Genomic DNA, 27745 nt, shown 5'->3' with positions numbered 1-27745 from the left:
GACACTGATCCGGATGAATCTAAGTCACAAACCGGATACGTGTTTTTATTAAATGGTGGAGCTGTCAGTTGGTGCAGTTCCAAGCAGAGCGTCATGGCGGCATCTACGTGTGAAGCGGAATACATAGCTGCTTCGGAAGCAGCAAATGAAGGAGTCTGGATGAAGGAGTTCATATCCGATCTAGGTGTCATACCTAGTGCATCGGGTCCAATGAAAATCTTTTGTGACAATACTAGTGCAATTGCCTTTTCAAAGGAATCCAGATTTCACAAGAGAACCAAGCACATCAAGAGACGCTTCAATTCCACCCGCGATCAAGTCAAGTTGGAGACATGGAGATTTGCAAGATACATATGGATCTGAATGTTGCAGACCCGTTGACTAAGCCTCTCTCACGAGCAAAACATGATCAGCACCAAGACTCCATGGGTGTTAGAATCATTACAATGTAATCTAGATTATTGACTCTAGTGCAAGTGGGAGACTGAAGGAAATATGCCCTAGAGGCAATAATAAAGTTGTTATTTATATTTCCTTATATCATGATAAATGTTTATTATTCATGCTAGAATTGTATTAACCGGAAACTTAGTACATGTGTGAATACATAGACAAACAGAGTGCCACTAGTTTGCCTCTACTTGACTAGCTCGTTGAATCAATGATGGTTATGTTTCCTAACCATATACATGAGTTGTCATTTGATTAACGGGATCACATCATTAGAGAATGATGTGATTGACTTGACCCATCCGTTAGCTTAGCACAATGATCGTTTAGTTTGTTGCTATTGCTTTCTCCATAACTTATACATATTCCTATGACTATGAGATCATGCAACTCCCGAATACCGGAGGAACACTTTGTGGGCTACCAAACATCACAACGTAACTGAGTGATTATAAAGGTGCTCTACAGGTGTCTCCGATGGTGTTTTTTGAGTTGGCATAGATCGAGATTAGGATTTGTCACTCCGATTGTCGGAGAGGTATCTCTGGGCCCTCTCGGTAATGCACATCAATATAAGCCTTGCAAGCAATGTGACTAATGAGTTAGTTGCGGGATGATGCATTATGAAACGAGTAAAGAGACTTGCCGGTAATGAGATTGAACTAGGTATTGAGATACTGACGATCGAATCTCGGGCAAGTAACATACCGATGACAAAGGGAACAATGTATATCGTTATGCGGTTTGACCGATAAAGATCTTCGTAGAATATGTGGGAGCCAATATGAACATCCAGGTTCCGCTATTGGTTATTGACCGGAGACATGTCTCGTTCATGTCTACATAGTTCTCGAACCCGTAGGGTCCGCACGCTTAACGTTCGATGACGATCCGTATTATGAGTTTATATGTTTTGATGTACCAATGGTAGTTCGGAGTCCCAAATTTGATCACGGACATGACGAGGAGTCTCGAAATGGTCGAGACGTAAAGATCGATATATTGCAAGCCTGTATTTGGACATCGGAATGGTTCAGGATGAGTTCGGGCATTTTCTGGAGTACCGGGAGGTTACCAGAACCCCCCGGAGAGTATATGGGCCTTATTGGGCTTTAGGGGAAAGAGAGAGGGGCTGCCTAGGGTAGGCCGCGCCCCTTCCCCCAAGGCCTAGTCCGAATTGGACTAGGGGGGAGGGGCAGCGCCCCCTCCTTCCTTCTCTTCTCTCTTTCCCTTCCTTCTCTCCTACTCCTACTTGGAAAGGGGGGAATCCTACTCCTAGTGGGAGTAGGACTCCCTAGGGCGCACCATAGTAGAGGGCCGCCCCCTCCTCCACTCCTTTATATACGGGGGAGGGGGCACCCCATAGACACACAAGTTGATCGTTGATCCCTTAGCCGTGTGTGGTGCCCCCCTCCACCATAATCCACCTCGGTCATATCATCACGGTGCTTGGGCGAAGCCCTGTGACGGTAGCATCATCATCACCGTCATCACGCCGTCGTGCTGACGAAGCTCTCCCTCGACACTCTGCTGGATCGAGAGTTCATGGGACGTCACCGAGCCGAACGTGTGCAGATCGTGGAGGTGCCGTACTTCCGGTACTAGGATCGGTCGATCGTGAAGACGTATGGCTACATCAACCGCGTTGTCATAACGCTTCCGCTTACGGTCTACGAGGGTATGTGGACAACACTCTTCCCCTCTCATTGCTATGCATAAACATGATCTTGCGTGTGCATAGGAATTTTTTTTAAAATTACTACGTTCCCCAACAAGCTTCCCCACAACCTACCTGGGTCTGCCACTTTCCCCCAAGAGGCTGTGTTTAGTGCATTTCCAATTCCTCATTGACCGTGTGAAGTCACGTCTCGCGGGCTGGAAGGGCATGCTGATGTCGCTGGCAGGTCGACGAGTTCTGGTGTGGGCGATGCTTTCTGTGCTGCCAACTTTCGCTATGATAGTGCTCAAGGTGCCGAAGAAGATCCTAAAGGAGATTGACAAGGCACGGCGTTGCTTCCTATGGGCCAAAGACGAGGCACTAACCGGCGGGAAGTGCAAAGTGGCATGGAAACATGTGTGCTCTCCATCGGAGAAGGGCGGGCTGGGGATCCTTGACCTGCTTCCGTTCGGCTCGGCCCTCCGGCTGCGCTGGCTATGGGCGTCCTGGTAGCAACCGGTGAGGCCCTGGACGGCTTTCCCCTTGCCATGCGACAACACAGACAGGGAGATGTTCGTTGGAGCCACGAAGATCATGATCGGCGACGGCCAAAGGGCGGGGTTCTGGACGTGCCCCTGGCTCGATGGTACACCGCTAAGTGTTGCCTTCTCGAGCCTGTTCAAACACTCTTGGCGCAAAAACCGATCGGTGGCCGCTGCGCTCGACAACGACCAGTGGATCAGAGATCTCAGCCACGGCCACACGGCTTCCATTGTCGTCGATATCCTTTGTCTTTGGCGACGGCTCCAGCAAGCTCAGATCACCCTCGACAGCCAAGTTGCTGACCGGGTCGTTTGGACTGCAGGAGGAGGGGCCATGTACTCGGCCCGGGCTGCGTACAAGATGTTCTTCAAGTACACGCCGAGCATGAGCCATGACACCGTGATCTGGAAAGGATGGGCGCCTGGGACTGTCAAGATGTTTGCCTGGCTGCTGCATAATAACAGAATTTGGTCCAACGACATGCTGCAGAGGAGGGGATGGCCGAATGGATACTTCCGCGGTTTATGTATGAGGAACCTGGAGTCTGCTCTGCATCTGATCTGGGACTGCCCCTTCTCCAGGACGATTTGGAGGCCCGTTGCCACATGGAATGGCTGCAAGGCACTGGACTCTAGCAGGCGGCCTTCCCATAGCTCTCTGCAGCACTGCTTGGTGATAATCAGGCGCACACCAGCCGACCAGAGGCGAGGGCTCAAAACAATGGCGTTGTTGGTCGCTTAGCACACCTGGAAAGAGCGGAATGCATATGTTTTCAGTGGGAAAATGCCACGGACTGATGATGTGCTACAGGCTATAAAGCTCGATCTTGTGAATTGGAGGTCTGCTGGAGCCGCCTGCTTAGAGCCCCCATTCGGGGACGCATCTGCGAGATAGATTGATCTATGTGGGCGTTTTGGACGCCACCATCTCCTTATTTTCGTTTCTCTCTTTTTGCTCTTGAGCGTTTTTCCTGTTGACCATGATCACGTGATCCCCACTTGTTTCTCGTATGCTTTCTCCTAAATCAATGAAGCCGGCCAAAACCGGGTCTTTCAAAAAAAAGTAGTGATCTACACTCTTATACTCCCTCTGTAAAGAAATATTAAGAGCATTTAGATCATTGTATTTCTTTTTTTTCGACAAAGGGTGAACTTTATTGGCTCAAAACGGAGCATCAAGAGGATACAAATACAATGAGCACACCTGGTATCTGCATAACTAGGATGCACACAGCCAACACCAACGCACGTACACAAAAACCCGCCAGCAAATAGCAAAGTCATACAAGACCAAAGCTATGCGTAAGCGAGGAGAAAAATACAAAGCAATCAGATCCAATCAGCAAACTACATTAATAATCATATCCGCACCAACCATCTCATGACACCACATGAATGACGAGGTTCTTCAACAGCAACGCCTTCAGAAAGGGAGCGACGATCACTGTATTTCTTAACAGAGGGAGTATTTGCTATGTGAAACGTTCCATGTTTTTGTTTCTCTTCTGTTTTCAAAAGCTCCTCTGCTAATTCTTCTTTTTGGACCATGTGAAACGTTCCATGTTTTTGGTTCTCTTCTGTTTTCAAAAGCTCCTCTGCTAATCCTTCTTTTTGGACCACGTAGGTGGATGTAGAGCTTGTACCGCCCAATACATGAAAGATCAACCATCCTATCAACAAAGAACACCATGGCGGATTGGATGACTATGATGATGAGATTGGGAATGGAGATGATCACCGGGATTATGGTATTCCTCTGCGTGTAGACTTCATCGTGTTCGATGCTGAGAGGGACTGTGCAACTGTACGCGGTATACAGGAGCACTTCCCTCCTAGGCCAAACGGGGATGAAAGCGTCGAGAATATATGGATCATTGAAATGTGATAGCAGTTGACACTACTAATTTATAGTTATGCCTGCATAGAGGATTTGACAGTAGTGCCTTTCTGAAGAAGGTTAATTAGTTCTGATTTGGTGCTTTTGTTTGTAAGGTATCTCTTGTTGATATTTGTTACATCGTTGTTGCCTAGTGGTTTATATAGATATAGCCCGGATAGCAGATTGCTAGAATATTAGAACCCTTGTGTGTTCCCGTGTAATAGATGCTCCAGATGTTAGGATTGCTATATCTAAGAATATGTTTCCCCTAAGTGGCTAAGTCGCCAGCACACTATAGTATTCACAAAATCGGTAAACTTGGGCATATACAATTTTCGTTTTAAGATATTAGTTATACCAACATTCATAACAACATGGCAAATGCCAACAAGAGATATCTTCCGAAACAGCACAAAAACAGTACTAAAACAACATTCTTCAGAAAGACACCACATGCCAAATGCTCTATGTAAGCATAACTATAAATTACTACTGTCAACTGCTATCACATTTCAGTGATCCATAAATTCTCGGCGCTTTCATCCCCGTCGGGCCTAGGAGGAAAGCGCTTCTCTATATGACGTACAGTTGCACAGTCCTCAGCATCAAACATGATGAAGTCTACAAGCTGAGGAAATTTATAATCCCAGTGATCATCTCCATTCCCAATCTCTTCGTCATAGTCATCCAATCCACCATGGTGTTCTTTGTCAATAGGGTGGTTGAGCTTTTTATATTGGGCAGTACAAGCTCCACACCCACCTGCATGTGCCAGAAAGAAGAATTAGCATAAGAGCTTTTCACAACAGAAAAGAAACAAATTATCGATTGTTTCACTTAGAAAATAAAATTATAAGACTATGTAACTGGTTCATTAAAGTTCACCTAGCCAATATAGGAGCATGGCAGAATAAACTAGACGACACAATTTTATTTTATTTGCCAAAAACGGCTGCATAGGGAGTTACAACACAAATAGAAGTCTGAACCTCCGATGCATACTGAAGACCGGTGAAAGAGGAATTTAGTTCAGGACACCATTGGACAAATGAATTTTCAGCAAAAATTAGCTTATAAATACTGAGGGTGACTCAGCCGAATCTATTTAGATGCGGAAATGGCTGAACTGCAGAGCAAAGAATGAAAGCTGGCAAAACAATGTGTATTCTGTTCAAAATGTGGTATTTGGAGCAGCGGAGCACGTTAATCTGAAGGTTTCCTTTTAATTGTATATCAGGATTGTATATATTATGAGCCAACATTGCAAAGCAAGGGAACTGACACCGCTTTTTTGTGTAGGTCCCCAGAAATTGCAGTGACCTGGGCCGTGCTCTGGGCATAATAACTTTTTAATACTTGTATCACTCGTGACCTGTCAAAGGTCTCAAGTAGTATGACTTGTTCTCGATACATCTAAATGGACTTTATAGGTTTCAATAAAACAGAAACATGAAGCATCCACCTGTTTCAGTAAATAAGAACAAGAGGATACCATGATTTTGTTTCCCCATGCAATAGCCAAAACTTGCATAATATTTAAATTCCTATTTCTATCTGTGAACTGGCAGTATACATTACTAAAATCCAGCACGTGCAAGTTATGATAGGATTAAATCATTGCTGCAATGAGCAATTAATCCCCATATTTGATTCTTATGGAGCTAAGCACTTATAGCAGATTGCATAGTATGTAGGGCAAGAAGGATCAGCAATATTTCTGTAATGTAAACTATGCTATCTAAAACTGCAGCACGGAATATCTAAGTACTACCTCCTTTCAGTTTATAAGAATCACCAAGTTTATCTTAAGTCAAACCCATTTATGTTTGACCAGGTTTACAGAAAAAAAATGTCAATATCTACAATACAAAATAAATGAAAACAAATTTCATGACGGATCTACTGATACTGATTTCATATTGTAGATGCCAATTTTTTTATAACAAACTTGCTTACTCCCTCGATCCTGGTTAAAAGTCTCTCACACATTTCAATGAAAAGATTGACATTAGTTTGATCAACAAAATATTAGTTATATGTCACAAAAAAATATTGTTAGATTCACCTTCAAAAGAAGTTTTCAATGGTATGTCTGCGAGACTTATAAACCATGATATAGGTATAAATCATGATAGAGGTAGTAACTTAAGTTGGTTTGACTTATGACAAACATGAGACTTATAAACTGAAAAGGAGGGGGTAATTTTTTTTTAAAGTACACACATAGTTTATTTAAACTGTAAATGAGACCATAATTAAGAATATTTTCAAAACCAACAACATACAACCATATACATATATATTGATACATATATTATTTAGGGAACTGATATTAGCTGTTCATGCCACTAAGAAACACTTAGAGCTTGGTAATTTAGGCTCTTAGGCTTTTGTTATTGGTTGATTTTTGCTTTGTTGCTAGGTCTAGGTGTTATGTTTTTGTCTTCTTGACACTTTCTTTCTAACGGAATATGAAATAGAAATGTCATAGGACAATGGTGGTGGGAGAGAGCATGTATACCAATTCCAGCCGGTTTGATTGGGCAGCACAAGACGATATCCTCCTCCAGGAATTCGTCGTCCTCGCCCATTGCAACCGTTGCTTCGGCGAAGAAGTAAATGGGCAGTTCACCAGCAGCGTCCTTTGCCCGTGCCAAGAAGTTGATGTGCCAAAAGGCTTCGGATTGGATGAACAAATTTATGCCACAGACTAAATGGAGCTCGTAATGTTGGCCTGTTTGCTGAGCATATTTGGATAATGCAGTCTCAACCAGCTGGCGTGAGGCTTCCTGGGAATATTTGCAGCCTTCGATGCGCGACTTGATTACGGCGGCCACCCAGGACGTCACCAGTGGGGGAGGAGGATAGAGGTCCTCCGGAAGCGGGGAGGGCACCAGCATGTCAGAGAGGCGGTCGAGCTCAGGGGCGGTGAGCGCCCGGTTGACGCAGAGAAGCATTCTCGCATCACGCTCAACCTTGGGAAATACCGAGGAGACGAAGAGCGCCAAAGCGTGTGGCATGGGGTGGTGCGCCGCCTCGGCGGCCTTGAGAAAGGCGGCTTGGGTGGGCGCCGAGACGGAATCGGAGGCAGAAGCGATGGCTCGGGAGAGGTCGGCCTTGGAGAGGTGGAGGTGCCAGAGCGCGTCGTCGCGGGAGAGGGAGGGGCAGAGGTGAAGGAGGCAGGCGATGAGACCCTCCAGGGAGCGGTGAGCGATGCGGGCGATGCATTCGGGGCTGATCTCGAGCACATCGCCGAAGTGAAAGTCGACGGTGGGGCGGCGGGGAAAGGCGGTGTCATACCAGATGGCGTTGACGAGGATATTGTCGACAGGGGAGAGGGGCCCGTAGCAGTGGCCGGCGACGAGGACGCCGCGGGCGTGCGTGCTCCAGAGTCGGGCGGCGGGCAGGCGGGAGAGCGCCTCCAGGTAGAAGGTACGGATGAGGTTCAGCAGCCTGAGCCTCAGAGAGCGCGGATCTTCCCAGCGCTTCCGCGGCGGGGCGGGGATCACCTCCTCCTCCTCGTGGCGCCTGGGAGAAGAGGAAGAGGCGGCGCGGCCTCTGGTACATTACCAGATGGGCCGGCTGACGAGGTCTTGTCAGGCGAATCGGCGGAGGGCTGCTCGATCTTGGTGTGGCGGCGGCTCATAGTGGCGGTCATCTGTGGTGGCCGGCGACGCGGAGCCGGATCCCCTGACGTACGGCCACCTGACGTTGGGCCACTGACGCGTGGGTCCGGGTCCACACGTCAGCGAGTGCGCCGTACGTCAGAGGAGCTGCGTCCCGGCGACGCTGGCGGTTTCGTCCCACTATTTTTTCTTCTACATAAGCTTCGATCCTATGTATTGGGTTTTTTAGCTAAATACTACTCCCTCTCTCCAAAATATAAGAATGTTTTTGACATTATGCTAGTATTAAAAACGTTTTTATATTTTGAGACGGAGGGAGTAGCAAATATGTCCGTGCGTTGCCACGGGGCAAAGGTGATGGATGTCTCTAAATATTTCGTGGCAAGCATTAAAATTCCTCTCCCTTTCACATCTCTTCATTTTATTCACCGCCTCTCTGTTTACCAGTATGTTATTCATTGTCCTGCCGGCTCCACCAGATACATGGGCATGCTGATTTTTGAGTCTGTTTTCGCAAAAACAATGTTTTGAGTCTGAAATGGGAAAGATCATATTTGATGTTGAAAATGAAATGTGTGACAGAAACGTCTGGATCGAGTGATACTCACCACCGGTGGACCAGGTTGAGATCCTCCTAGAGGCACAAGGATAGAAGCATTCAGATTTGCGTTGGTCGTCCTACACAAAGTTCCGATGATTTGGCAGAAGGTAGCATAATGTCTTTGCTTACCATTGGTTGTCGCTTTTGTGTATGTACAGTTGGTGATTTTGTAAAGTTGGGCTGGAAAAAATTACCGATGTTTGCAAGTATATGTCATTTGAGTTCTTCCTACCCAAGGATTGTAATTTTGAAACACTTGGATTTTTCAAGAATTTCAATACAACAATATTATCTCACTATTTATTATGATGCCTTGCATACTACCTCCCAGTTTTTTTCTTAATCCACAGCAGTATGAGTGGCATTTTTATTTTTTGCACAAGAAAAAAAATGGCTGGTGCGCCATGGGGATGCGGCAGTCTTTTCTCTGCCACACTCTCTCTATCTTTTCCTCTAACTACAATGATGCTTCTTCTCTACTTTTTTTTTCTTTTTGGTATTGCTTTTTTTGTGTGTGTGGGAGCTATTGCATTTTTTCTGCTCCGGTGGTTGCGTCACCTAGCATGATTTCTTCTAGCATTTCAACCTTCTCCCTGTGCTAGTGCTCCCTTTAGAAACACAGGAAACATGGCGTCAATAAACGTTTAAGAAATGGCGGCTGCTACGAATCAGCCGGATGATTTCTTAGCTAGCCGTTGGATCAGTGCGGGGGTGATTTTTAGATCGCGGGCAACACTATGGTAGCAGCAAGCGCGCAACAGCTTCATACGCAGCGATGTTGTCCCGGCAAAGCTCCACTGGAGCTCTCATGGTGCATCGACGGCCGTCCAATGGAGCTCCAACGCAGCACCGATGGGTCCAGCGAAGCTCCATTGCAACTCCAGCGAAGCTCCATTGCAACTCCGGCGAGGCTCCAATGCAGCACGGGTGCATCCGGCGAGGCTCCAATGCAGCACGGGTGCATCCGGCGAGGCTCCAATGCAACTCCGGCGAGGCTACATTGCAGGGCCAGCTTTGCTCCATTGCAGCTTCAAGGCAACCATCGCCGGAGTTGCAGTGCCCATGTCGGCCGTTCGTCGTGGTCACCATCGCAGCGCCGACGATGCTTCGATGGAAGCTCCGAGGCAGCGCGTGGTGACGACGACGGAAGTTGAGATGCAGCGCTGACGGCCATCGCGGATGCTGCGACGCAGCGCGTGGTGATGACGACGGAAGCTGGGATGCGACGCCGGCGGCCATGGCGGATGCTGCGATGCAGCGTTGCCGGTGACGAGTGCTCCATTGCAGCTACGCCACCGGTGACTTGGAGCGCCAACAGTGTTGCCTCGAGGTTGCACCGCAGAGTTGTGCCATCGATGAGTTGCTGCATCGCCGCACCGACGGTCGTCGTCGAGCGCCGCATCACATCGCCGGCAGTGCCGACGAGTGACCGCCTCCCCCCTGCGTGTGTGTCGCCTCCATGGAGTTGCAGCACCCGTGGCGGTGCCGTGCGGTGCTCCACCGTCCTTCATTATGTCGCGGGATGTGGCAGGGTGGTTGGAGCCGTCGCTCCTCCTGGTTTGCTTCCATGGGTTGGCTGCGTTTTGCTCGTCATGAAAGAGTCTCTATGAAGCAATCCAAACTACTAAAAAAACAGAGATGGGGAATAACGGGGAAGCGGTGGATGGGCCTGCAGGGCACGTGTCGATCAGTGAGTGTGGTTTATCTTTCGCTGTTATCTTCTGATAGATTTTAAACATTTTCCTCAAGAAATTCCATGGTACTGCAATGTACCGTAGGTATTTATACAATTATACTTGCATGAAATAAATTTGACAAGCACAACTGCAGTTGAGATCATCATACTGGATTGCAGAACCAAAAGGAAATTAAGCGAATCATCCCATGCGTACCGACCCAGCCACAGTTGAGAACAAATAAATAAGAGTCTATCTAGGACACATCTAGATGTAACATAGTTATGTCACATCTAACCTGATGTCCACTATGTTTGTGGTCTGTTTTTTTTGTCCCAGCTTTTTTTGTTCCTTATTGCTACGTTACTCGTGGAAGATTAAATGTGACATCCTTAAAAAACATCTAGATGTGAATTAGACAAACTGAACAAATAAATTCACCAAATCTGCTTCATATAGATGAAGTTCATCCCTACTTATCTTATTTTCCTCAGCAACAACTCTGTATGAAGTTCTTTTAAAACAGATACAAATAGAAGGAACAAATCGAAAGTGTAAACTGAAGTGAGAACAAAAATGAGAAAACTCAGTGAAACAAATTTAGTTAATTACAACATAAACCAGCCAGTCTCACAGGCTCTCCTCTCAACATCTAGCAGACATCAGTAACATATAGCTGTACTCAACAGGCAGCAGCATCATGCAAAGAAGCAGTATTTCTCTCTGAATGAATCTATGTTACTTGGTCTCTTAAGCCATGGCCTACACTGCATCAATAGTTGATGCGATAGCAAAGCAATCCGTAACATGACAGTTTGCTCCTCTCTGTCTCTCTTCTCCAACCCAGAGCACCAGCAACCTACCACGCCTTGCATGATGCCCACTCATCTGCATCGCCTGCACCCTCCTACATCATGGTCGGCAGTGGACACCCCTCCCGTCTGCCAGCGAGCTCCTCCCTCCTTGAGCCCTCCCCCTGGCGACCTCACATCTCTGTGTGGACCTGCGTCCCCTGCCAATCCTGCCTCCCGTGCACGACCTTGCATGATCGCGCAGCACATCCTCCCCTAGTAACCTCGCCAGCTCATCCGCATCTCCGCACGCAAAAGCTTTTCATCGAGCAATTGGCATGCACTGTCGCTGGCCGTCCATGGTCGACCGCACCCTCCATCTGCCAGCAGTGGCGCAGGGCCGCAGCGTACGGGTCGGAGGCGGCTTGAGGAGGCGAGGGTGGATACTGATTGAAAAAAAAAGTCGGGGCCTCCTGGGGCAATCTGACCATGCGGTCTGGCTGGTTGGGCTGATCAATTTTTGTGTTATATATACAAAAACGACGCGGCGAAACGGACACACAGGGAGATAGAAGATAGGAAGGAGAGAGAAGATTGACGTTGTGTTATTTGCTTTCCAACTACAGTAATGTGTATAATGTTATTTATAAAATTAAAACAAAACTAATGTGTTTGTATGCAGGTCGAATTCTCCATATTCTAAAAATATATAAGGGACTCTCCATAGACGACAATGATGGGTTGTGGACATGCTTTATATTTTTATACATAACGTTACGTAGATCTACTTTTAAATCTCAAGCGTCCATCTTTATGGTTAACACAAAATCAATGGATATAAATAGATGACGTATGGAGAACTATGAAAGCATCCGTCCTTTAATATTAGGTAAAGAAATATAAAAGCCAAGTTTTATATTGATTAAAATCCACACTAGATCCGAGTTTCTTTTTTTTCCACAAAATATACCAAAAATTCAAGGTAATACAAGAAATAGGATAGGATCCTTTACTACGTGTTTTGGGGCTAAAAACACTTTTGCCTATCCGCATGAAACGGAAAATACTATGTTATTTCCTCTTCTACAATTTAGCAGTCTGACACTTACATCCTTGCAAAGTAAATAATTATTATTGTAATCGTAACCGTAGAATAGGATCCTAATGAAAATAAATACATTTGGTTCAGGCGCTTTGATGAAAAGATGAAAAAACAAAAAAACTCTGCCCTTCCATCTCTTGGATAGGTAGAGAGAAGGGCAGAGGCCTTTGGTGTCCCTTTCAGTCAAGAATTGGGGCTTCACAATTACAAGCCAATATTTATCTCATGACACCTTTAAACGGCCATCATTTAACGAAGTAGTAAAATTGAATGACTACAACCTTGATTAGTCTGATCACAAAGTGAGTTTTTCAGACATGCGAGACTCAAAATCTCGTGCTGAAGAGCATGGAGGTTCGAGTCCTCTTCAAGGCATAATATGGAGAATGCTCATTCAATGAGCATTTCCCATAGAAGTATTCTGAAAATCTAGGCCTGACAAAAAATAGAAACAATTTACCTTTACCATACCTTCCAAGCAAGAGTGTTTTATTGCAAGATTAAGTTATTACTGAACAAAGAGAAATTCTCCACTTGTCTTTCTGGTCTTTCAGAGTCTCATCGAATACTAGTAAATGCTTTCGAAGAGAAAATAGAAGCACTAGAGAGCTCAAGTTCACTTCATTCATCACAAGATACAAATGATAATCAAAATGGTGCTAATGAGGAAGAAATCACTTCTACTTAAACTTTTTGAGTGAAATACCAACCAACACATAAAGCAATAACCAGATAGATAGAATGATAACAAGTAATACGAAGATATCAACACAGCCGGAGTCACGAGGCTTGATAATGACCCCCGAACCGTACAAGATGGTTACCACCTATCATACAGCTTTCTAACTCCACTTCTTTTTCTGGTCGTTCTGCTCTGTCGGATCAATGGTAGTCTCAGAGATCTGGTAACCTCCGACATTTTTGACAACACGCGCATCCTGCTTCCGTTTTGAGTTGCGCATCTTTCTCCCCAGGGGATAACATGCTGATCTTCCCCAAGAGTCCACATCGACCAGAAGGTTTGGGACCTCGATGTCGGCTCTTCGCCACCTAGAGCTGTAGGTGGTTCCAAGGGTTGGGTTGTTCGCCCATTAATGCAGTAACTATGAATTAGCATGAACATTTTTATTGAACTTGGTTGCACTCGTAAAGCGAGCGTGAAGAGAGCTGTGAAAGAAGCCTATGGAATGGAGCGGTTATTTTTCCTGACTAGCAAGTGGACAGGCTCAGATGGCATAGCTGATGTGTCATGCTAGGTATCTTTTATTGGCCAAGTCAGGCAGGATAGTCAAGTAAGAAAATAGTGCAGCGGTAAACAACTAATAATCTCGATGCAGGACTGCCGTTCCCATAGGTTCATCCTCCAAAACCTTCTTAGGCGAAAAAGACTGGAAGGGCAGGATGTTTATGATACCTACCCATTAATTACTCTAACTTCTCGTGGTTCACCCCTAGCTATGCCCGCTTCTATGAAATTTCAAATTATGCTTGCAAGCTCATCGGATCTAGGCAACTCTTTGTCAGTGATTTCATGCCTACCAAGGATTACCTTGACTTAGGTCTGCCTCCGGTCTAAATTAAATCAACCTAAGTGAAATGGAGTCTCTACCGTTCCACTGGAAGAGTTAACTATGATACTTCATACACCTTAAAGTTCATAGAACGAAAATAAGTTTTTTGGAGACCCTTATCCTCATTATCGGCACCACAACAGTGGCATACAAATTTGGACCTAATGGCTGGTCCCGTTACCTTTCGGAATGGGGGATCTCTGTTGGCAACAACCATGGTAGTAGTTGCGGAACTACTGGGCCAAGAGAGGACAACCTGTTGTTCCTGCTCCTCCTTATTCTCTTCGGGGACGGAGGTCCTACGGTAGGTAAGAGCACGCACAAGCACTTGACCGAAGGGGACTAGCGCTTGTACTCCTCCACCGAGGAGCCGTTCTTGCGAGGAGCAAGGGATGTCGTGAACGGTGGGAGGTCAAATAAATAGAATTGACCTCTAAGCTACTGGGAACAAATCAAATCAGATGGTTCTATTTCTCAATCTTTCTGACTTGCTCCTACAGAACCAAGGTCGAAAGGATTGAAAAAGTCAGTCATTCACAACCACTGATGAAGGATTCCTCGAAAAGTTAAGGATTAGCAGTTCTTTTTCGAAATCGATCCAAAAATAACAGGGGTCAAGGTCGGCCAGTGAGACGATGGGGGATAAGCTTCATCGTCGAGAGGGAAACAACCCGGATCACCAGCTAAGGCCCCTGAATGACCGCTCAGTGATAAAGGAGGCGGGGGTGCAAAGACAGCCATGAGGTTGGACAATTTATTTGTGAAAATGTATGTCTACTTAAATCGCACATAAAAAAGATCCAGTCAAATTTTCATTGTAAATATGAATTCCTTTGTTATAAGAGCAGCTAAACCTTATTTGGCCACTTAGATAAATCTATAATATAAATATAGAGGCACTTCTTTTTCTTTTTAAACAATTTTTAAAATATTTTTTTTCTTTATGATAAAGAAGGGGGTGAGATTCCCCTTTATTTTTTTTTTGCATTTTTTAATTTTGTATTTCGCTATTCCGACGAATATTTTTTTAGTCTTGCTTATCTTTATCTTATCTTATCTTATTTTCCTAGTTGTGCTAAGTAATGTGCGTAGATTAACTATCAATATAGGAGTAAAAACAAGACGTAATAAAAAAGGATCGACGTGGAAAGTTCCGATTGAAATAGGATCTAAACAAGGAAGAGCACTTGCCATTCCTTGGTTATTAGAAGCATCCCAAAAGCGTCCGGGTCTCCCATTTCGCTTGTCGCTACTACGGGAATCGCTTTTGCTTTCTTTTCCTCTAGCTACTAAGATGTTTTAGTTCGCCAGGTTGTCTCTTGCCTGCTCATGGATTCAGCAGGCAGTTTAAAAGGTTGACCTATTTGGAAATCTCCGGATCTATGCTTATTTTCAACTCCCTGAAGCACTTCGTCGCTTGCTATGCCCTTCCTGGCAATTTCCTGATTTTGAAATGTTGCAAAGCCTTGGGTACAAAAAAGGGATAAATGATGTGGTTACAGGATGCAATTTCCTCTTAGAATAAACCTCTTGAAACAAAGAAAAAAAGTGAATCAATTTAGTAGAAAAGTACTCTATCAGATTCGAACCAACGACTTACGTCTTAGCACGAGATTACTCTACCACTAATTTAAAAAGCCTTTTATCGGATTTGAACCGATGACTTATGCCTTACCATGGCATTACTCTACCACTAAGTTAAAAGGGCTTTTTATTTAATTCAAAAATTAGCCACTCCTATGTAACTCCAACAGAAAAGGGAGACATAATATAAATGGAATATTATGGGCTTGCTCACCCTAAGCAACTGAAGGAAACTTGTGTAGAAATACAGGTTTTGCTTCCGCATAAGAAATGTCGCTCAAACTGAATCACACCAATGTTATGGAAGTTCCTAGATTGTTTGAAATAATACTAGTACCAAAAGTTGCCTCTGATTTCAGAATCCAATTTGGAAAATTGGCTTACTTCTCTACTTTTACTAACTATAGTAACGAGCATGTGCGTTATCCATAGAATAATGTGTGTCCTTGTTTAATGGATTAAGCAAAAAAAATCTCATTTGGTAAAGTATATCTCACATGTTCAACATGTCGAGGGCTCAAAACCCTACAAAGTGGTCATGCTTTCACATTTACTGCTTTTATTAATTGTGACGCCCCGAGACCGATGCTCGAGAAGACTTCCTTATATTCCGGGTTTCGCCGTGTGTTTCATTTGTGCTTGCCCTTTTATTTTTGCATTGCATCATGTCATCATGCCATCATCTTATAAATCTTTTGCATCTCAACTAAATAAATCGTATGGATCTTCGATCCATTTAAATCGAGGGAAGGGTGACTTCTCTTTATAATATATCCTCCCGATATTAGTTGAGCTATTATAAAATAATCCATTCTTATGAAATCACCTAAAACACACTTGCAAATTTCCCCATGGCTTTGTTATCTCGCTGCTTGACCTCGAACCTTGCCATTTATTCTTTCATCATTTTCCGGAGCTCCACCTAAATTCTCAACATTTTTTGGACCTTCTAATTACTAGTCCTTGTTCAAACCATCTGAATTAAATTCTTGCAAACGCGTCCATTCCTATTTTTCTTGGATAAAACTCATTTTTATGAGGCCGGGAAAATAGCCCCCTTGCACAAATCCTTTCCTTAACCCTCCTTTTTTCTCTCTCTATTTCTTTTCTCTTAAAAGAAGAAGAGAGAGAAAGAGAGAAGCCCAGCTCAGGTCCAGCGGACGGCCCATTCTAACCCCGCAGCCTTTGGGCCAAGGCCCAGCCGGCATCCCCCCATCCTAACCCTAGCCCATCTCCCACGCTCCCTCTCGTCCTCCCGTTATCGCCGCCACCCACGCACGCACGTAGCCCCAATCCATCTCCCTCCCCGATCCCATCTCTTCCTCACTCATCTCCCTGTTCCTCCTGTAGCACCGCCAGAGGAGTAGGGCAGCAGCTCCTCCTGCCTGATTCCCCAACGCAGCCCCTGCCAGAGTCCCTTGCATCCACCACCCGATCCGGCCGGCCTCCGCCGCCTTTGCCCGTTCCCGGCCGGATCTCGCCAGCAGGGCCCCGTCCCCGCCTCTGTTTCTTTCACTACCATCGCCTCCAGGTGCCGCACCGGAGTTCCACCTCGTCGGAGTAGCCCAGCGGACCAGGACGCCCCTGCTGCACCTCTCTTTTCTTCCCCTGATTCCCTTTCTCTTTGACCCTCTCTCCCGACTCAAATCCCTCCCTCGTCTCTATAACAGGAAGCCCCGAGGAGCCGCCCTCGTCCCTGACACCGGCAAGATCGCTGCTGCCCTTGTGCGGCAACACTTGTGCGCCCACCTCCGCACACCTACCTTGTCAGACCCCGGCTCCATCTCCACGCGAAGACCGTCCGCCTCTGCTCATGGCGAAGCTCCTCCTGCAGCTCTGCATCACTTGTGCCTCCTCCCTGGGCAGAGAAGCTCTTGTCTGAGCCGTCCCCTTCGGTCAACCTGGTTGCTACCACCACTGCCTTGAACTTCCCTGGTGCAGCTCGTTTTCAATGAATGGCGCCTGAGGTTTACCTCCACGCCAAGTACCATGACCTGCAAGGCCGAGAACGCCAAGCACCCTTTCGAGCTATCAAGACCGCAAGCGCCAAGTACCACGACGACCCTCGAAGAGTTCGGATTCGACAAGTTCGACTATGAAACGGGAACCACTACTTCCACTACCGCCGTCTTCGGAATCGCTAAGAACGTCAAGTTCCTCCACGATGCCCGACGCCTAAAACGATCACCGAACCGAAAATAACACCAAGTACCAGGACGATGAGGACCGCCAAGTTCGTCTTCCGCCGTCTCCGAAATCGTCAAGTACCGCTATGAGATGTGCAACTACTTCCACGACGAAACGAGAACAACTACCGCCATTGAAGGCCGTCAAGTGAACATCTACACACGACGTGTACGACCTACTCCGTGAACGTGTACCACTACGTCCGGAGACCGCGAACCCGTCAAGTCCGACAACGTTTGTGTACAACTACCGACGACGCGCATGTTGCCAAGTACCCTCTCCGGATCGTCATGTTCGAGTACCGATAAACATGTACCACTACCGTCGTCGAGATTGCGAGGACCTCTACCGTCGACCCTAGAGCATGCGAGATCGACTACTTCCACTACCGTCGTTGCGAGAACGCCTACTTCCCTCTACGAACGAGAACCGTCCCCTATGCACGCTCCGAAAGGTATAACCGCCGAGACGACCGCCCGTGAACTAATGCATGTGTGATGTATGAGATGCTCGTGTTTTGCACCGTGATCGAGTTGTCGCTTGCGATGCCCCTCTTTTGCCATGCCACTGTCATGTGGGACACCCGGTATCCGGGATCACTCCCCATCTCTTGCGTGTTCCACACATCCGCACACTTCTCGTTTGCATTGGTATGTCACTCAAGTTGTCGTTGCTGTGGCACCCTTTTCGTTCCGCCATGGTGACAAATGCTTCATAATGCTCTTGCCAACTTTTAATAAAAATTGCATAAACTTGTTCATGTCATCTGCATCATGATAACAACAATTAAAATGTTTAAATTGTTGTTGCAATAAATTTCTAAGGCATATGGGGATTTACCGGATTCGTTATTTGTTATATCCGGCCCCATTTAAATTGTTTAGATGATATAGTTTTGTTATGCTTCACCTCTTGACATGCTTAACAACATTTAATATTGTTGAGTACCTAACCGGGAGTGAACTAAATAATTGATGTGGTGTTCCGTCAATATGCAACTCGTTGCATATTCGGCTCCATTTAACTTGTAGTTTTGTTTGTGCACTTTGCCATGCCATGCTTCATTAAACCGGACATGCATCATACTTGATTGTGCATCATGCCATGTTTATGTGATGGTTGTTTACTATGTTGTTTGCTTCTTTCTGGTGTTGCTTCTTCGGGTTAGTTCTGATAACGCCACGTTTGTGAGGATTCGTTCGACTACGTCCGTTTGTCTTCTTCATGGACTCGTTCTTCTTCCTTGCGGAATTTCAGGAAAGACGACCATACCCTCGAAATCACTTCTATCTTTGCTTGCTAGTTGCTCGCTCTTTTGCTATGCCTATGCTGCGATACCTACCACTTGCTTGTCATGCCTCCCATATTGTTAAGCCAAGCCTCTAACCCACCTTGTCCTAGAAAACCATTGTTTGGCTATGTTATCGCTTTGCTCAGCCCCTCTTATAGCGTTTTTAGTTACAGGTGAAGATTGGAGTATGTTCCTTGTTGGAACATGGATATTTGGTTGGGATATCACAATATCTCTTATTTAATTAATGCATCTATATACTTGGTAAAGGGTGGAAGGCTCGGTCTTATGCCTGGTATTTTGTTCCACTCTTGCCGCCCTAGTTTCCATCATATCCGTGTTATGTTCCCGGATTTTTTCCTTACGCGGTTGGGTTATAATGGGAACCCCTTGACAGTTCGCCTTGAATAAAACTCCTCCAGCAATGCCCAACATTGGTTTTACCATTCGCCACCTAGCCTTTTCTTTTTCCTTGGGAGTCGCGCTCCTGAGGGTCATCATTATTTTACCCCCCGGGCTAGTGCTCCTCTGAGTGTTGGTCCAAACTAGAGCCCTGTGCAGCGCCCCCTCGGGGAAACTCGAGGTTTGGTTTTAGTTGTATGGAGCGCTCATCTGAGTGTGCCCTGAGAACGAGATATGTGCAGCTCCTATCGGGATTTGTCAGCACATTCGGCCCCCTCGGGGAAACTCGAGGTTTGGTTTTAGTTGTATGGAGCGCTCATCTGAGTGTGCCCTGAGAACGAGATATGTGCAGCTCCTATCGGGATTTGTCAGCACATTCGGGCGGTGTTGCTGGACTTGTTTTACCATTGTCGAAATGTCATGTAACCGGGATTCCGAGTCTGATCGGGTCTTCCCGCTAGAAGGAATATCCTTCGTTGACCGTGAGAGCTTGTGATGGGCTAAGTTGGGACACCCCTGCAGGGATTTGAACTTTCGAAAGCCGTGCCCACGGTTATGGGCAGATGGGAATTTGTTAATGTCCGGTTGTAGAAAACCTGAAGTTGACCTTAATTAAAATACATCAACCACATGTGTTACCGTGATGGTCTCTTCTCGGCGGGGTCCGGGAAGTGAACACGGTGTTGGAGTTATGTTTGACGTAGGTTGTTCTAGGATCACTTCTTGATCATAGTTTTCCCGATTGTGCTTTGCCTTCTCTTCTCGCTCTCATTTGCGTATGTTAGCCACCAAATATGCTAGTCGCTTGCTGCAGCTCCACCTCATACCTTTTACCCTACCTATAAGCTTAAATAGTCTTGATCGCGAGGGTGTGAGATTGCTGAGTCCCCGTGACTCACAGATACTTCCAAAACCAGTTTGCAGTTGCCGATGATACCGTGCAGATGATGCAACCAAGCTCCTAGAGGAGCTCGATGAAGATCTTGTCCTTTGTGTTGTTTCATTCTAGTTGATCAGTAGTGGAGCCCAGTCGGGACGATCGGGGATCTGTGTAGCTTTGGGGTAGTCTTCTTTTATTTTGGTTCCGTAGTCGGACCTTGATTGTATCTGGATGATGTAATGCTTTATTCATGTATTGTGTGAAGTGGCGATTGTAAGCCAACTATGTATCATTTTCCTTATGTATTACATGGGTTGTGTGAAGATTACCTCACTTGCGACATTGCTTTCAATGCGGTTATGCCTCTAAGTCGTGCTTCGACACGTGGGAGATATAGCCGCATCGAGGGTGTTACAAGTTGGTAATAAGAGCCTTCCCCGACCTCAGGAGCCCCCTATTTGATCGAATCGCTGGCGTTATTGAGTCTAAAATGTTTTGAGTCATTTAGGAATTATATATATCAGAGATTTAGGACTTCTTTTTACTCCCCAGTCCCTTCATCGCTCTGGTGAGGCATCCTGACGTAGTTTGACTCTTCTCTTCTCAAATTTCACTAATTTTTTTTAGGATCACGCGGGTATCTTGGAATCGTTCTGATCGATTTGTGATGAGAACATTGTTCTTGGTGCCTCCTGTCATTTAGGGGTTGTGGCAGTATCCCGGGGAGTTGAGCTCCGAGGTGTTGTCATCACAATTTTATCATTGCAGTTCTGGAATACCTGAGTTTAGTTTCGCCGACATTGAAAATCTCTTTTATGCAGTTGTTGGTGAGATAACCTCTACGCCACCCAGTACTGGGGTGGTAGTTCGGGAGTATTGCCATAACTCGTATAACGGATGCTTTTCGAAGGTTGAGGTAGACGATTTCCGAAGGTTTCTTGGTTATGTGTTGAAGGATGGATACAGCTGGATGTAGGATTTGCTAGTTTTGGGTGAGATATTATGCTTCCCCTGTATCCCCAACACCTGATTGCATAACCGGAAAATTTTGGGAGTTTATAAGTGGGAATTCAAGTAGCTCTTAGGATATCTTTCCGACAGATGTATGATATGAAATTGGGGTTCAACGTCTAGTGGTCCGCCTATTCACGGTCGGTTTTACAGTGGTCTCGTTGTGTCTTAAAGAGTCCTTGGCTATGCCGACTCGGGGACGCTTCGTATGTCATGTGCACTGCCTTGTACATGATGGTGCTGTACGATCGAGCCCGTGTAGGCCCCACCACGAAAACTTCGGATGAAATCTCTATCATATGTTTGTCTGGCTTATTCTGCAAGCCAATCCTTTGTTTTGTTTTGAGTTGTGGTATTCGAGTTGCTTCGAAGTCAAATGTTGATTCCATACTTCCTAGGTGTTCTCATACTCTGTGTGAATACTAATCCTTCTGATCATCGAGTTTGTCATTTCAATTTTTCAACGGTGTGCTTCTCTTCAAGTGGATCCGATCATTTCAACATCCGCAAGATCAACTAAGTTCTTCTCAACGGTGTTTGTTTCATCTTTCCCAAGGTGCCTTTGTTTTCCCACCCTCCCACCCTTGGTTCTTCAAGGACTCGGATTTCTTTATCGAGTATCCATCTTATTGATGTGAAGTCTCTCCATTCTTTTCCGTCAATGTCTTATCCGGTGATTCTCATGAAGATCCTAACGGAACCTCAAGTTCATCATTATTCATTCTTTTTCTTCTCTGGTGGATTCAATTCAAGCTTTCAGTGTTTGATCATATTCTTTTCCTTATTTCAAATGCTTTCTCATGCCGGTGCACCTCTTAATCATCCACTTCTCGCTATTCAATTGTTCCGGAGTGCTAAAGATATCTCAGAAGATTCGTGTTTCCACTCTACATTCGTTCAAGCTCTTTCAAGATTGTTATCTCATTCAAGCCATTTAATTCAACCGGTGCATCTACCTTTTCAAGTAATCATCTAACGGTGTTTTCTTTTGAGTGGGCCCTAACCCATAGGTCTTTTTACAGGATCTTACCCGACTCTTCTTATTTTCCTAGAGCTATCCCCAAATTTTCTTTTCGAAGTTTGACGTAAGAATGATTTATCATCAGTCAAATGTCTTTCTCCAAGATTTTTCAAATTCTTTTCATAGTTGGCTCATCCTTTTCTATTCTTCATATCGGAGTGTCTAAACAATTCATGGTGGTGTTTCTCGTCATCATTCTTGAATTTTGAAGACCGAAGAAGAGTTTCCCTTAAATCTTGCTCCATTCTCTTCAAGATTCATGATTCTAGCTTGTTGCCATCCTCTCATAATTGTTTTCGATTGTGATAATTCTTTCCACCTATCCGGAGCAATTCAGGAGTATTTTCAGCTTGATTCTCTGAAGGCCATCATTTGGATTATTCATTCTCAGATTTCAGCTATCATTCTCCAAATATTACCGGTGCTTCGTTCAAATATCCTCTAATCAGCTCGTGATCTCTTCGTTCTCATGGATCTAAATTCTCTCAAGTATCTTTGTTTATTTGCTAATCCTTCGCGGTGTTTCTTCATGTTTTATTCGTTCTTTTTCAATTCTTACGGTGGGTCGTTCAAGATTTCCCTTCCTTCGTTATCATATCAATTCATTCGTTGTTCCAATCCTACCGACGGTTCGTTGAAGACCTTTCTCAAGTTGGCGCTATATCTCTCTTAATCCTTCCTATGAGAATAAGTAGTATGCCAAATCCTTTGGTTGTCATCAATTTAATTGATGAAGGATAAGCAGAATGTAATTCTTATTCTTGTTTCATCGAAGTGAGTAACTCCTTATTCCGGAGGCTCATCAAGCTCTCGCTTTTCAATTGTTTCATTTTTTCCCGTAGTTCCAAGCTCTCTCAATTATATCACCACGGAGATTCATCTAAATCATTACAAGGTTTCACCTTGTGTTTTCAACTTCCCTTTCTTTTTCGTTATCCTTTTGTTACCGGAGTTCTTCATGAAGGTTCTACATGATGGTTCATCAAGGATTTAATTTTCCTTCTCGAAGTGTTCATCAACATTCTTTTCTAATGAGCTCAAGTTTTTCTTCTTCTTGCAGTCCGGAGTGCAATTCTTTCTTCTGTATCATTGGAGGTGGTATTATGTCATTCTTGATAATTTGAGTTCATGTTTCATGTTCCACATGTTGTTAAGAATGAGGTATTTTAAATCCATCAATCCCTTCATTGAAATTATCTTGGGCTATATTTCACCTAAAACCGTCCCTAAGGATTGTTGCTATTTATGGTGCTCATATAGGACCCAAGTTCTTCTTTCATCCTTCCGGTGAAATAAGCTTTCTCGTCTCCTTGTTCATACCAATCCAATTATTTTTCCCGTGAGTGGCAGGTTGTCACCTCATAATTTGAGGTGTATTCCATAAGACCATATCAAGCTTATTCTTTTCGTTGTTGGTTTTCCAACAACTCCGTTCAATCCTTCTTTTAAGGATGCTTTTCAAATTCTATTGTGGTAGAAGATGTCTTTTTCCTCTCAATTCTTTCCTTTTCCAAGAGCCAACTTCTATTCTTTCTCCGGAGGTCTAGTGATGTTGCTCTTTTCACTCCTCATCTCGGTTTGTCAAGATCATGTTCAATTTCTTCCATTTACAGTCAAAGTGCTGTCCAAATTATATCAGTCTTTTTCCTTCTCTATCTTGTTTAACCGGAGTGTTGTGCCCCTTTGCTCAAATCCTTTTCATCCTATCAAGTCTTGTATCTCTTTTCAACCGGAGTGCTATAAGGAATTGGTTCTTCCTTGTTCCTCTTTTCTAACGGGGTGTTTTCAACTTCGTTCATCTCCGTTGTATTCTTTCTTTCAATTTGTTCAACTTTTCAAGGTTTCTTGGTTTCACTCGTTTGTCAAAGAAGCAACTTAGTCTTACCTCTTCTCTTTCTCTTCCGTTTTCCCTCCGGTGCCATTCTAGATCTCGAGACGAGATCCTCTCGTAGTGGTGGAGTGTTGTGACGCCCCGAGACCGATGCTCGAGAAGACTTCCTTATATTTTGGGTTTCGCCGTGTGTTTCATTTGTGCTTGCCCTTTTATTTTTGCATTGCATCATGTCATCATGCCATCATCTCATAAATCATTTGCATCTCAACTAAATAAATCGTATGGATCTTCGATCCATTTAAATCGAGGGAAGGGTGACTTATCTTTATAATATATCCTCCCGATATTAGTGGAGCTATTATAAAATAATCCATTCTTATGGAATCACCTAAAAACACACTTGCAAATTTCCCCATGCCTTTGTTATCTCGCTGCTTGACCTCGAACCTTGCCATTTATTCTTTCATCATTTTCCGGAGATCCACCTAAATTCTCAACATTTTTTGGACCTTCTAATTACTAGTCCTTGTTCAAACCATCTGAATTAAATTCTTGCAAACACGTCCATTCCTATTTTTCTTGGATAAAACTCATTTTTATGAGGCCGGGAAAATAGCCCCCTTGCACAAATCCTTTCCTTAACCCTCCTTTTTTCTCTATTTCTTTTCTCTTAAAAGAAGAAGAGAGAGAAAGAGAGAAGCCCAGCTCAGGTCCAGCGGACGGCCCATTCTAACCCCCGCAGCCTTTGGGCCAAGGCCCAGCCGGCATCCCCCCATCCTAACCCTAGCCCATCTCCCACGCTCCCTCTCGTGCTCCCATTATCGCCGCCACCCACGCACGAACGTAGCCCCGATCCATCTCCCTCCCCGATCCCATCTCTTCCTCACTCGTCTCCCTCTTCCTCCCGTAGCGCCGCCAGAGGACTAGGGCAGCCGCTCCTCCTGCCTGATTACCCAACGCAGCCCCTGCCAGAGTCCCTCGCATCCACTACCCGATCCGGCCGGCCTCCGCTGCCTTTGCCCGTCTCGCCAGCAGGGCCCCGTCCCCGCCTCTGTTTCTTTCACTACCATCGCCTCCAGGTGCCACACCGGAGTTCCACCTCGTCGGAGTAGCCCAGCGGACCAGGACGCCCCTGCTGCACCTCTCTTTTCTTCCCCTGATTCCCTTTCTCTTTGACCCTCTCTCGCGACTCAAATCCCTCCCTCTCTCGTCTCTGTAACAGGAAGCCCCGAGGAGCCGCCCTCGTCCCTGACGCCGGCAAGATCGCTGCTGCCCTTGTGCGGCAACACTTGTGCGCCCACCTCCGCACACCTACCTTGTCAGACCCCTACCCTGGCTCCATCTCCACGCGAAGACCGTCCGCCTCTGCTCATGGCGAAGCTCCTCCTGCAGCTCTGCATCACTTGTGCCTCCTCCCTGGGCAGAGAAGCTCTTGTCTGAGCCGTCCCCTTCGGTCAACCCGGTTGCTACCACCACTGCCTTGAACTTCCCTGGTGCAGCTCGTTTTCAATGTATGGCGCCTGAGGTTTACCTCCACGCCAAGTACCATGACCTGCAAGGCCGAGAACGCCAAGCACCCTTTCGAGCTATCAAGACCGCAAGCGCCAAGTACCACGACGACCCTCGAAGAGTTCGGATTCGACAAGTTCGACTATGGAACGGGAACCACTACTTCCACTACCGCCGTCTTCAGAATCGCTAAGAACGTCAAGTTCCTCCACGATGCCCGACGCCTAAAACGATCACCGAACCGAAAATAACACCAAGTACCAGGACGACGAGGACCGCCAAGTTCGTCTTCCACCGTCTCCGAAATCGTCAAGTACCGCTATGAGATGTGCAACTACTTCCACGACGAAACGAGAACAACTACCGCCGTTGAAGGCCGTCAAGTGAACATCTACCGACGACGTGTACGACCTACTCCGTGAACGTGTACCACTACATCCGGAGACCGCGAACCCGTAAGTCCGACAACGTTTGTGTACAACTACCGACGACGCGCATGTTGCCAAGTACCCTCTCCGGATCGTCATGTTCGAGTACCGATAAACATGTACCACTACCGTCGTCGAGATCGCGAGGACCTCTACCGTCGACCCTAGAGCATGCGAGATCGACTACTTCCACTACCATCGTTGTGAGAACGCCTACTTCCCTCTACGAACGAGAACCGTCCCCTATGCACGCTCCGAAAGGTATAACCGCCGAGACGACCGCCCGTGAACTAATGCATGTGTGATGTATGAGATGCTCGTGTTTTGCACCGTGATCGAGTTGTCGCTTGCGATGCCCCTCTTTTGCCATGCCACCATCATGTGGGGCACCCGGTATCCGGGATCATTCCCCATCTCTTGCGTGCTCCACACATCCGCACACTTCTCATTTGCATTGGTATCTCACTCAAGTTGTCGTTGCTATGACACCCATTTCGTTCCGCCATGGTGACAAATGCTTCATAATGCTCTTGCCAACTTTTAATAAAAATTGCATAAACTTGTTCATGTCATCTGCACCATGATAACAACAATTAAAATGTTTAAATTGTTGTTGCAATAAATTACTAAGGCATATGGGGATTTACCGGATTCGTTATTTGTTATATCCGGCCCCATTTAAATTGTTTAGATGATATAGTTTTGTTATGCTTCACCTCTTGACACGCTTAACAACATTTAATATTGTTGAGTACCTAACCGGGAGTGAACTAAATAATTGATGTGGTGTTCCGTCAATATGCAACTCGTTGCATATTCGGCTCCATTTAACTTGTAGTTTTGTTTGTGCACTTTGCCATGCCATGCTTCATTAAACCGGACATGCATCATACTTGATTGTGCATCATGCCATGTTTATGTGATGGTTGTTTACTATATTGTTTGCATCTTTCCGGTGTTGCTTCTTCGGGTTAGTTCCGATAACGCCACGTTTGTGAGGATTCGTTCGACTACGTCCGTTTATCTTCTTCATGGACTCGTTCTTCTTCCTTGCGGGATTTCAGGCAAGATGACCATACCCTCGAGATCACTTCTATATTTGTTTGCTAGTTGCTCGCTCTTTTGCTATGCCTATGCTGCGATACCTACCACTTGCTTGTCATGCCTCCCATATTGTTAAGCCAAGCCTCTAACCCACCTTGTCCTAGCAAACCGTTGTTTGGCTATGTTACCGCTTTGCTCAGCCCCTCTTATAGCGTTGTTAGTTGTAGGTGAAGATTGGAGTATGTTCCTTGTTGGAACATGGATATTTGGTTGGGATATCACAATATCTCTTATTTAATTAATGCATCTATATACTTGGTAAAGGGTGGAAGGCTCGGTCTTATGCCTGGTATTTTGTTCCACTCTTGCCGCCCTAGTTTCCATCATATCCGTGTTATGTTCCCGGATTTTTTCCTTACGCGGTTGGGTTATAATGGGAACCCCTTGACAGTTCGCCTTGAATAAAACTCCTCCAGCAATGCCCAACATTGGTTTTACCATTCGCCACCTAGCCTTTTCTTTTTCCTTGGGAGTCGCGCTCCTGAGGGTCATCATTATTTTACCCCCCGGGCTAGTGCTCCTCTGAGTGTTGGTCCAAACTAGAGCCCTGTGCAGCGCCCCCTCGGGGAAACTCGAGGTTTGGTTTTAGTTGTATGGAG

At 45.6% G+C, this 27745-nt stretch overlaps 1 protein-coding gene and 1 long non-coding RNA gene across 2 annotated transcripts; both read right to left on the bottom strand.

The window, feature by feature from the left end:
- Positions 1–4846: 4846 nt before the first annotated feature.
- Positions 4847–8376, bottom strand: LOC125552065. The gene is made up of 2 exons (XM_048715529.1): positions 7050–8376; positions 4847–5290 (listed from the first exon to the last, which is right to left on the bottom strand). The coding sequence occupies exons 1-2, from the start codon at positions 7546–7548 to the stop codon at positions 5034–5036; spliced, it is 756 nt and encodes a 251-aa protein (XP_048571486.1). The 5' UTR covers positions 7549–8376; the 3' UTR covers positions 4847–5033.
- A 6820-nt stretch (positions 8377–15196) lies between these two features.
- Positions 15197–26542, bottom strand: LOC125553947. The gene is made up of 3 exons (XR_007304279.1): positions 26532–26542; positions 24749–24752; positions 15197–15295 (listed from the first exon to the last, which is right to left on the bottom strand). It is a non-coding gene; the product is annotated as an uncharacterized LOC125553947 (long non-coding RNA).
- Between the last annotated feature and the right edge of the window lie 1203 nt (positions 26543–27745).

Source organism: Triticum urartu, chromosome 4 (genome assembly GCF_003073215.2).
Source record: "Triticum urartu cultivar G1812 chromosome 4, Tu2.1, whole genome shotgun sequence".
Lineage (NCBI taxonomy): Eukaryota > Viridiplantae > Streptophyta > Magnoliopsida > Poales > Poaceae > Triticum > Triticum urartu.
Note: the sequence above shows the minus strand (reverse complement) of the source record. Positions and strands in the feature narration are given on the sequence as shown.

Excerpts from the sequence above, each read along its gene's own strand:
- LOC125552065 (XM_048715529.1), bottom strand. The coding sequence starts at position 7,548 with ATGCCACACGCTTTGGCGCTCTTCGTCTCCTCGGTATTTCCCAAGGTT. Across the intron at positions 5,291-7,049 it reads AATCAAACCGGCTGGAATTG|GTGGGTGTGGAGCTTGTACT; the intron begins GTATACATGCTC and ends TGGCACATGCAG.